The sequence below is a fragment of the Oncorhynchus tshawytscha genome, linkage group LG07, assembly GCF_018296145.1.
Source record: "Oncorhynchus tshawytscha isolate Ot180627B linkage group LG07, Otsh_v2.0, whole genome shotgun sequence".
Lineage (NCBI taxonomy): Eukaryota > Metazoa > Chordata > Actinopteri > Salmoniformes > Salmonidae > Oncorhynchus > Oncorhynchus tshawytscha.
The window spans coordinates 16,433,568-16,445,312 of NC_056435.1; the positions used below are offsets into that span (position 1 = coordinate 16,433,568).

The 11,745-nt window shown below is 40.6% G+C and overlaps 1 protein-coding gene across 1 annotated transcript; it reads right to left on the minus strand.

Moving 5' to 3' along the window:
* Positions 1 to 1,371: 1,371 nt before the first annotated feature.
* Positions 1,372 to 10,833, minus strand: LOC112219912 (zinc finger protein 271-like). Its single transcript, XM_042324157.1, is given in 3 exon segments — positions 1,372 to 2,999; positions 3,001 to 4,291; positions 10,703 to 10,833. Coding segments are annotated over 3 exon segments (1,413 nt in total). The 5' UTR covers positions 10,755 to 10,833; the 3' UTR covers positions 1,372 to 2,929.
* Between the last annotated feature and the right edge of the window lie 912 nt (positions 10,834 to 11,745).

Sequence of the window (11,745 nt, forward strand, 5' to 3'; positions counted from 1 at the left end):
GGAAGACCCCCCCAACTCAAAGCCTATGTTCGTCTATATATCAGTTGTTTAAATTGTATCTAATTATATTCCCAGTATTACTTTATCAAATCTCTGGTAATCGATGATGCAATTCATCATATTTTTATATATTCAAAGAACCCATACAAAACGTAAGAAATTCTCAGGTACTCACGACAACCATTCCATTTGCTTTTTCAAGGACTCTCCATAGCTACGAAGCAGCTCTCCAAACATACTCCCAGCAGAACCCAAAAAATATATAGATCTCTGTTACCACCCAAACTTCAGATTAAGACTCAACCACACAACTCTCATATCGCAGTCACACAACTCTCATATCGCAGTCACACAATGCTATTCCCAAACATAGCTAATCAATTAGTTGTTTTTCAACAATATTTTAACCGAAAGGGATATTTTCACATTTCTGTCATGGTTAGTTCCTAGGATAATGTAACTCATACATTTACATATTTCAATACTTTTCAAATGGGATCCAGGTTTAGAACAATTACAGGTTTAAAATAAATTACAGGTTTAAAACAAATACAGGTTCACCTTACACTATCATACATGGTCTTAACTCGTAAACACAGATTCTAGTTTTCATCCAACTCACACAGATAGCTGGCTCGGCCCTCTTTACACCTCCAATGTGCCCCCCTCACTCAGGAATACACACTCAGAGCCTACGAGCCTTTTCTAAAAACTCCACTTGTTTCACTCACTTTTTTATTTTATTTTTGAACTACGTTTGAGATCGGCTCGCTGCCTCTCAGATCAAAGGTGGGTCCATCTGCTCTGTCCCCGAAGTGTGGTTTTCCTGAGATCCCTTGTGCACAATTTACCCAGAGCGTTAGGAGCGGTCACCAAGTGAAGATTCACATCGCCAAATGTGGTTGTTAATTTTTTTAATATCAAATGAGAAGACAAATTTATCGCACAAGTCAGAATTATTCTTAATCTAAACCTTTATTCACTTATTAATAAGGGAGCAGGTCAATACAACACACAAATATAAAGTTAATCAATTGAGTGCTCTACGGTAATGATGGCTGGTCGACGAATCACCCCCAGATGATTCATTGAGAGCCACGAGACAAAAGTACAAAGGTCTTTTACAGCCAAGAAACACCCCTTTCAACCTACATGACGAACAACAGTTGTTTAGAACAGGTCACAAGGTTAAGATTTGTATGAAAGATACTTATATTTCTCAGCAGTCAGTATCTGCTGTAAAAACAGTACCCTTTGTGTAGAGACCAGGGTCTGGCCCTGGGGTCATCTCTCCCTGGTACCATATAGAACAGAAACATTAACTCATAATCTGGAATGCGGTCTCTTTAGGTTTTATCACCCAAAAGACATCGTAAATCTCCTGTCACTGTTATCTCCCAGAGGCCCTTCCTCAGTAGAACACACAGACACAATAGTTATATAACCCCTCTATTCTGTTGCATAAAACTACCATTTGATGCAATAAAAGTATATTAACATAATCTTGCATTTTTGCTCTGTGTCCACTGAATGTTGACTAGTAACAACAACTGGGACATAAAAGTCACCCACTAAATCTGCCCGAGAAGAGGCAAACAAAAGAAAAACCTACAACAAACTTACAGACAGGAAGCAAACCAAAATGGTAGCGCAACTAAAGGTGTTGACTCTCCACATCTACCAAGACAACTGGAGCACTGGGCCAGACACTCTTAAATAGAACCTGGACCAGCTCAGATGAAACACCTTCCCAATAACGAGATGGACAACCAGCACAGGTGTAACACATACCGACTTATGAGGTGAAACGTGCTAAGGAGCTAGACGTGCTAAGGAGCTAGACATGCTAAGGAGCTAGACATGCTAAGGAGCTAGACGTGCTAAAGTCCAACCTCAAACCATAAAAAAAAACATTTGTAACACTGTAAGAGAATGCTTACCACCAACAGAAAACAACTTCCATTTCACTTTATAATCAACTACAATGCTTCACCAATATAAACATGGTGTCTACTGGCTGTCAACAATTTAAAAAAATATATATTTTTTTTCTTCTCCCCACTAGCTTCTGACTGTCGTCTTCCTATTACTCACTTGTTCTTGAACTCACAACCACTTGGAACGAGCCCAAACAAAACTCATCTCCAATAAGGAAAAACGTGCAGTCAGAATAAGATCCATGGCAACTCACTGGCTAAACGCAAAACACAAACCTTTTTGACTGCCCACCTTGAGACAATCAGAAACCAAGTTGTCCTCACCATGGACACAAGCACCAAAAACGCTGTTGTTTTGACAAGTAGCAATAAACTACTGATATCGATTAGGGTGGAAATCAGGTTGTTTGTGCTGTTGAAACTAACACAACTAAAAAAACATATGGAAATGGGAGATATCCTTTATCTCACTAGTTAGAGGACAACCTGCAGAAGAGAGTCAGCAACAATTTGGAGTGATGCATTTAAATTTAGGGGTCGCTAAATAGAGGAACGCAACACTTATTTGTCATTGTGCAAGAGGAGGGAGATGAGGTTGCATGTCCTGTTAAAAATAACAACTCAAAAACCAAACAGAATCTGGAAATAATGTGTACATCACTGGTTAGAGGACAATTTGTAGAAAACAGCTCGCTACATTTTGAAGTGTTGCATTTTGATTCAAGTGGGTCGCCAATGTGGGAAGTGCAACACAACTCTTTTTTTGTTAGTCACTTTTTGTGAAATCACATAAATAGTACTCTTTCAATTCAGAGCTTGTATTTTTCCATGAGGCTAATATCCATATCATGCTGAAATCAATAGAACATGGGGCAAACGTTTAGTGTTAAACATTGTGACATTATTAAAATACTCATACTTCAATGTTAAAACATTCTACACTGTGAGATTATTAAAACAACTCCTTCATGTATGTATTTTCTGATGTTTGATCAGAGATCTTTTAACAGAGTATCTCTTGTCACATTGATGACAGCTATGAGATTTCTCTCCTGTGTGTGTTCTCTGATGTGCTATCAGGCCACTTGACTGAGTAAAACTCTTCCCACATTGAGTACAGCTATAAGGTTTCTCTCCTGTGTGTGTTCTCTGGTGTGATATCAGGGAGCATGACTGATTAAAGCTCTTTTCACATTGAGTACAGCTATATGGTGGTTTCTCTCCTGTGTGTGTTCTCTGGTGTGATTTTAAATCACTTGATCTAACAAAACTCTTTCCACAGTCAGAGCAGTGGTAAGGTTTCTCTCCTGTGTGTGTTCTCAGGTGTACTTTCAGGCAGCTTGCCTGAGTAAAACTCTTCCCACATTTAGTACAGCTATAAGGTTTCTCTCCTGTGTGTATTCTCTGGTGCACTATCAGGGAGCTTGACTGAATAAAACTCTTCCCACATTGAGTACAGCTATATGGTGGTTTCTCTCCTGTGTGTGTTCTCTGGTGCGATTTTAAATCACTTAAGCTAACAAAACTTTTTCCGCAGTCAGAGCAGTGGTAAGGTTTCTCTCCTGTGTGTGTTCTCAGGTGTACTTTCAGGCAGCTTGCCTGAATAAAACTCTTCCCACATTGAGTACAACTACACGGTTTCTCTCCTGTGTGTGTCCGCTTGTGTAATATCAGTCCATTTGGCTGAGTAAAACTCTTCCCACATTGATTACAGCTATATGGTTTCTCTCCTGTGTGTGTTCTCTGGTGCATGATCAGGGAGCTTGACCGAGTAAAACTTTTCCCACATTGATTACAGCTATAAAGTTTCTCTCCAGTGTGTGTCCTCTGGTGTGCCTTCAGAGAGCTTGATGTAGTAAAAGTCTTCCCACATTGAGTACAGCTAAATGGTTTCTCTCCTGTGTGAGTTCTCTGGTGTACCTTCAGAGAGCTAGATGTAACATAACTCTTCCCACATTGATCACAGCTATAAGATTTCTCTCCTGTGTGTGTTCTCTGGTGTAAAGTCAGATAGCTAGAAGTAACAAAACTCTTCCCACATTGAGTACAGCTATAAGGCTTCTCTTGTGTGTGTATTCTCTGGTGTTTAGTCAGATTGGAAGACGTAGTAAAACTCTTCCCACATTGATCACAGCTATAAGGCTTCTCTCCTGTGTGTACTCGCTGGTGTATTTTTAGTTCTGATGAACATTTGCAATGTTTCCCACAGTCAGAGCAGCAGTGAGGCTTTTTCCCTGTGGGTCTCTGCTGGGGTTTCTTGAGGTGTTCTGATCTGGAAAGAATCTTCTCTGCCTCGTCGGCATCATGATGTAGTTGAGGCTCCCAAGAGAATCCACGACAGTCACATCTCTCTCCTGTGTGAACGACAAAGTCAGACAGATGGTTAAAGTCCCACATGAGCAGAAATCCACTGTTTATTTGAGGTAAAAGGTGATGCCCAGAGCATACACATGAAGTTGTACAACAAATTACATCTTAAATCTTGACAATTAAGACAGTCAAGAGAGCAACAATAGTAATTTTATTTTGTCTTGTTTTCACAATAGTAATAACATAGATAACTACTGTAGGACACATAACAACACCATAGACCTAGGACTATATATAATTTAATATTTCAGGTGAAACATGGAAACTAAAATGTCTGTCATGACATTTCATAACCTGATTACCAGATAATTTTGTGAATAATCCCACTACGTTACTCTGTAATGTGCTGTCATTCTAAATGTTCTGAATAAGAAAATAGCTGTGTGTTGTACAATAGCCTATCCATCAAGGAACAGTTCTATACACACCATGAGCTACGTATCTCTGCGTCCAAACTGACTAATGAGACCCTACTGTAAATCAAGCTGACAATAACATCAATTTGTTTGGGATGTTGGATCCAAAGTGGAGCACGGCATAACTGTCTTTACCAGAGTAATGAATGAAGAAGCACTTTGGTTGTTGTTGCATGTCATGATGTTTTGTCATTTGACTGGCATTCAGAAAATAATTTCCCGGATCAGCTGATGATAGTTGAACATGTGACTGTAACTAAACAGCTACAATATTAAGAATTATGAGTAATTATTGAAGAACCACATTAATGACAGCATCCATTTGGGTGTTGTCAATAAAGTTAACGTGACTCTCAGGTAAAACCATTGAATTTAGCAAACACTGAAATTATTTAGGATTTCTGTGCCCATAAACTGTTTTCCCAGCATAATAAGGAGACACTAAATGTTACGTTGTTAGAGTGCATTTCAGAGATCTGAATACAGGAGAGGGAGTGACCTCGACAATGTATTGTTAAAACGAGAGGCTGCCTGGATCTTTAATTTAAAGAGCCTTGCTCCCGTCGGTCTCAACGTAGCCATTATTGTAATATTGCTATTCATTGTAAATGTTTGGAGGTCTATGGAGCCAAATTGTATCTATGACCGTATGCTATCCATTTATGTTTTTATATGTTCTATTTATATCTGTAAATTAACCAATGATATCAGGCCACACTCGGACATGATTACAGACATTCAACAAGCACTTACACAAATGACTGATGACTGGCAGAGAGAAATTGATGATAAAAAGATTGTGGGGGTTGTTTTGTTAGACTTCAGTGCGGCTTTTGACATTATCGATCATAGTCTGTTGGTGGATAAACTTACGTGTTGTGGGTTTATAACCCCTGCTATATTGTGGATAAAGAGTTACCTGTCTAACAGAACACAGAGGATGTGCTTAAATGGAAGCCTCTCCAACAAAATCCAAGTAGAATCAGGAATTCCCCAGGGCAGCTGTCTAGGCCCCTTACTTTTTTCAATCTTTATGAACAACATGTCACTGGCTTTGAGTAAAGTCAGTGTGTCTATGTATGAGGATGACTCAACACTATACACGCCAGCTACCACAGCAACTGAAATGACAGCAACACTTAACAAAGAGCTGCAGCTAGTTTCAGAATGTGTGGCAAGGAATAAGTTAGTCCTAAATATTTGAAAAACTAAAAGCGTTGTACAAATCATTCACTAAACTCTAAACCTCAACTAAATCTTGTAATGAATCATGTGGAAATTGAGCAAGTTGAGGTGACTAAACTGTTTTGTGTAACCCTGGATTGTAAAACTGTCATGGGCGAAGTCAATAATAAAGTGCTGCTCTGCCTTAACAGCACTATCAACAAGGCAGGTCCTTGATGTTCATCAGTCCACGGTAAGACAAATGGTCTATAAATGGAGAAAGTTCAGCACTGTTGCTACTCTCCCTAGGAGTGGCCATACTGCAAAGATGACTGCAAGAGCACAGAGCAGAATGCTCAATGAGGTTAAGAAGTATCCTAGAGTGTCAGATTTACAGTAATCTCTGGAACATGTTAACATCTCTGTTGACGAGTCTACGATATGTAAAACACAAAACAAGAATGGTGTTCATAGGAGGACACTACGGAAGAAGCCACTGCTGTCCAAAAAAATAAAAATACATTGCTGCACGTCTGAAGTTTGCAAAAGTGCACCTGGATGTTCCACAGCGCTACTGGCAAAATATTATGTGGACAGATGAAACTACAGTTGAGTTGTTTGCAAGGAACGCACAACACTAATTATTAGTACCTCTCCTGTCCTATTCGGTGTCCTGTGTGAATCTAAGTGTGCGTTCTCTAATTCTCTCTTTCTCTCTCTCTCTCGGAGGACCTGAGCCCTAGGACCATGCCCCAGGACTACCTGACATGATGACTCCTTGCTGTCCCCAGTCCACCTGGCCGTGCTGCTGCTCCAGTTTCAACTGTTCTGCCTTATTATTATTCGACCATGCTGGTCATTTATGAACATTTTGGCCATGTTCTGTTATAATCTCCACCCGGCACAGCCAGAAGAGGACTGGCCACCCCACATAGCCTGGTTCCTCTCTAGGTTTCTTCCTAGGTTTTGGCCTTTCTAGGGAGTTTTTCCTAGCCACCGTGCTTCTACACCTGCATTGCTTGCTGTTTGGGGTTTTAGGCTGGGTTTCTGTACAGCACTTTGAGATATCAGCTGATGTACGAAGGGCTATATAAATACATTTGATTTGATTTGATTTGAACACTATGTGTGGAGAAAAAAATACATTAAAAACGTATGCCAACTGTAAAGTATGGTGGAGGGCGCATCATGGTTTTGGGGCTGCTTTGCTGCCTCAGGACCTGGGCAGCTTGCTATCGTCGACGGAAAAACGAATTCCCAAGTTTATCAAGACATTATGCAGGAGAATGTAATGCTCTCTGTGTGCCAATTGAAGCAACAGAAGTTGGGTAATGCAACAGGACAACGACTCAAAACACAGAAGTAAATCAACAACAGAATGGCTTCAACAGAAGAAAGCTTCCGGAGTGGCCCAGGCAAAGTGCTGACCTCAACCCGATTGAGATGCAGTGGCATGACCTCAAGAGAGCGGTACACACCAGACATCCCAAGAATATTGCTGAACTGAAACAGTTTTGTAAAGAGGAATGGTCCAAAATTCTTCCTGTCCGTTGTGCAGGTCTGATCCCCAACTACAGAAAATGTTTGATTGAGGTTATAGCTGCCAAAAGAGGGTCAACCAGTTATTAAATCCAAGGGCTCACATACTTTTCCCACCCTGCATTGTGAATGTTTACACAGTGTTTTCAATAAAGATATGAAAATGTATAATTGTTTGTGTGTTATTAGTTTAAACAGACTGTGTTTGTCTATTGTTGTGACTTAGACAAAGATCAGATCAAATTGTATGACCCATTTATGCAGAAATCCAGGTAATTACAAAGGGTTCACATACTTTTTCTTGCCACTGTATGTATATTTGTAAACAACAGCTGGGGCACAAAATCTAAGGAAGTTTCAAGGTTTTTGCTCGCCTGAGGTAGAGAACCTCATGATAAGCTGTAGACTACACTATTTAGCAAGAGAGTTTTCATTTGTATTTTTCGGAGCTGTCTATATACCACCACAAACCGATGCTGGCACTAAGACAGCACTCAATGAGCTGTATATGGCCAAAAGCAAACAGGACAACGCGTGGTGCCGGGAAACTCAAATCCGTTTTTTCTTTATTTCCACCAGCATGTCACAAAAACTCTAGACCACCTTCACTCCACAAACAGAGACGCAGCATCGTACAAAGCTCTCCCTCGCCCTTCATTTGGCAAATTAGACCATAATTCTATCCTCCTGATTCCTGCTTACAAGCAAAAACTAAAGCAGGAAGCACCAGTGAATAGCACCAGTAAAAAAAGTTCTCAAGCTACAGGACTGTTTTGCTAGCACAGACTGGAAAATGTTCCGGGATTCTTCCGATGGCATTGAGGAGCCCACCACATCAATCACTGGGTTAACCAATGAGTGCATTGATGACGTCATCCCCACAGTGACCATATGTACATACACCAACCAGAAGCCATTGATTACAGGCAACAACTGCACTGAGCCAAAGGGTATAGCTGCCGCTTTCAAGGAGTGGGACTCTAACCCGGAAGCTTATAAGAAATCCTGTTATGCCCTCCGACGAACCAGCAAACAGGCAAAGCGTAAATACAGGACTAAGATTGAATCGTATTACACCGGCTCCAACGCTCATCGGATGCGGCAGGGCTTGCAATCCATTACAGACTACAAAGGGAAGCACAGCCGCAAGCTGCCCACTGACACGAGCCTACCAGGTGAGCTAAATCACTGTTCACTTCAAGGCAAGTAACACTGAATCATGCATGAGAGCATCAGCTGTTCCAGACAACTGTGTGATCAGGCTCTCCGCAGCCGATGTGAGTAAGACCTTTAAACAGGTCAACATTCACAAGGCCGCGGGGCCAGATGGATTACCATCTGTAATTACCATTACCACCATACTCCGAGCATGCGCTGACCAACTGGCAAGTGTCTTTACTGACATTTTCAACCTCTCCCTGTCTGAGTCTGTAATACCAACATGTTTCAAGCATTCAAGAACACTAAGGTAACCTTCCTAAATTACTACCGACGGGTAGCACTCACATCTGTTGCCCTGAAGTGCTTTGAAAGGCTGGTCTTTAAAAAAAAGCACCTTTATTTAACCAGGTAGGCTAGTTGAGAACAAGTTCTCATTTACAACTGCGACCTGGCCAAGATAAAGCAAAGCAGTGCGACACATACAACAACACAGAGTTACACATGGAGTAAACAAACCACCAGTCAATAATACAATAGAAAAATTCTATATACAGTGTGTGCAAATAAGGTAAGAAGGGAGGTAAAGGCAATAAATAGGCCATAGTGGCGAAGTAATTACAATATAGCAATTAAACACTGGAGTGATAGATGTGCGGAAGATGAATGTGCAAGTAGAGACACTGGGGTGCAAAGGAGCAAAGTAAATAAATAACAGTATGGGGATGAGGTAGTTGGATGGGCTATTTACAGATGTGCAGTGGCAGTGTACATGTGCAGTGATCTGTGAGCTGCTCTGACAGTTGCTGCTTAAAGCCAGTGAGGGAGATATGAGTCTCCAGCTTCAGTTACTTTTGCAGTTCGTTCCAGTCATTGGCAGCAGAGAACTGGAACTGGCCTCCCCTTCTTTTACTGTAACATCCTCCTCCTCTTTCACTCTGAAAGTGCCTCCTCTTCCCCGAGAGCTTATTTCTCTGTCCAGCAGACCTCTTCTTTAGCAGGAGGCTTAGTGACCTCATGGTCGGAGATGTTAGCTAGCTAGGCTAGTGCTAACTTAACCAGCACGCTAGCTGACTAATAACAGAAAAAAGCTTATATTTTAGGTTTTGATGGGGTACGACAGTTGAACTAAGCTCATGAAGCATTAATAAGTGATTTCTTCAAGAAACAATGGGTACATATCATTAATGTATAAGTCCCTAAATGGATGTAACAACTACTCCGAGCATGCGCTGACCAACTGGCAAGTGTCTTTACTGACATTTTCAACCTCTCCCTGTCTGAGTCTGTAATACCAACATTAATAAGTGATTAATTAATAAGTGACATTAATAAGTGATTTCTTCAAGAAACAATGGGTACATATCATTAATGTATAAGTCCCTAAATGGATGTAACAACTACTCCGAGCATGCGCTGACCAACTGGCAAGTGTCTTTACTGACATTTTCAACCTCTCCCTGTCTGAGTCTGTAATACCAACATGTTTCAAGCATATGAGTCTCCAGCTTCAGTTACTTTTGCAGTTCGTTCCAGTCATTGGCAGCAGAGAACTGGAACTGGCCTCCCCTTCTTTTACTGTAACATCCTCCTCCTCTTTCACTCTGAAAGTGCCTCCTCTTCCCCGAGAGCTTATTTCTCTGTCCAGCAGACCTCTTCTTTAGCAGGAGGCTTAGTGACCTCATGGTCGGAGATGTTAGCTAGCTAGGCTAGTGCTAACTTAACCAGCACGCTAGCTGACTAATAACAGAAAAAAGCTTATATTTTAGGTTTTGATGGGGTACGACAGTTGAACTAAGCTCATGAAGCATTAATAAGTGATTTCTTCAAGAAACAATGGGTACATATCATTAATGTATAAGTCCCTAAATGGATGTAACAACTACTGATTGCCCCTTTAAGAGTACATCTTGGGCTAATCTAATGAGATATTGAGGACTATAGTATTTCAGGCATTGTCATTGGATGCATTTGGATCAATTGTTAACGTTTTGTTGATGGTCCACTCTTGATGTTCTAAACGTTACAGTGTAGCTTCAGCCATTCCTACAGAGCAACATTAAAGTGTAGAACCCCTTTACTGCATATTGGTTCAACGACTGCAGAGATGGTACTTACTGGTGTTAAACAGATCGCCAACCTCCTCTTCTTCTTCCAATGTGACAGTCATCTCCTCCTCTTTCACTCCCAAAACGGCTTCCTCCTCTTCTTTTACTGTAACATCCTCCTCCTCTTTCACTCTGAACGCGTCTTCCGCTTCTTTCACTGAAACGTATTTCTCTTCTTCTTTCACGGTAACAGCCTCACCCTCTACTTGTTTTTGTATTGTAACAGCCTTCTCTTCCTCCTCCTCTTTCACGAGAGCTTCTTTCTCCGTCCAGCAGACCTCCTCTTTAACAGGAGAGTAGCTTAGTGAACTCATGTTCGAGGATGTTAGCTAGCTAGCATTAGCGACTAACCTAGTTCTAAGTTAACTTAGCAAATCAGCTAGCTGACAAACAACGTAAATATATAATTAAATGGGCCAACAAGTACACATGACAGAAGTCTGTTTAAAACACAGCGACTAATATACACCAACAAAGTGTAAAGATCGTGAATGTTGTAACTATGTTTGCTAGAAAGCTACCGAGGTGTCTGACTAGCTGTTGTTGTTGAAGGAGCGTCCCTTCCACTAGATTTTACGTCACACTGGCAGCATCGCCTGAACCTAAAAGACACACATCGCCATCAGCTGACTGGAGTTGGCAACGCAGTTGAGGAACCAAACGTTTATTTTTCATTTGCTTCATAAAAGTGTAATATTATATTAAGTCGTTCAAAGAGAAGCATGTGTTGATTGATTCGTGTTTAATGAGTGAGAATTTAAAACAAACTTTACACCCACTACATATTTACATTTAACTATATTTCTGATATGGATCATTTTGACCCCAGAGGCATATCTTTTATCATCGCCAAAAATGTGGTTTATTCAATTCTTCCAATTTTTCATGACTTTGTCAATCAACTTGTTTTTAATAAAATCTAAATCATGGTTTAGTGTTTCTGTATCAAAATGGACTTTTAACAAATTAAAATCATCTGGAGTCATTTTGACCCCAGCCAAAAACACCTTTGATAAAATAGGACATTTATTTAAAATCAAAATCAAATCATAT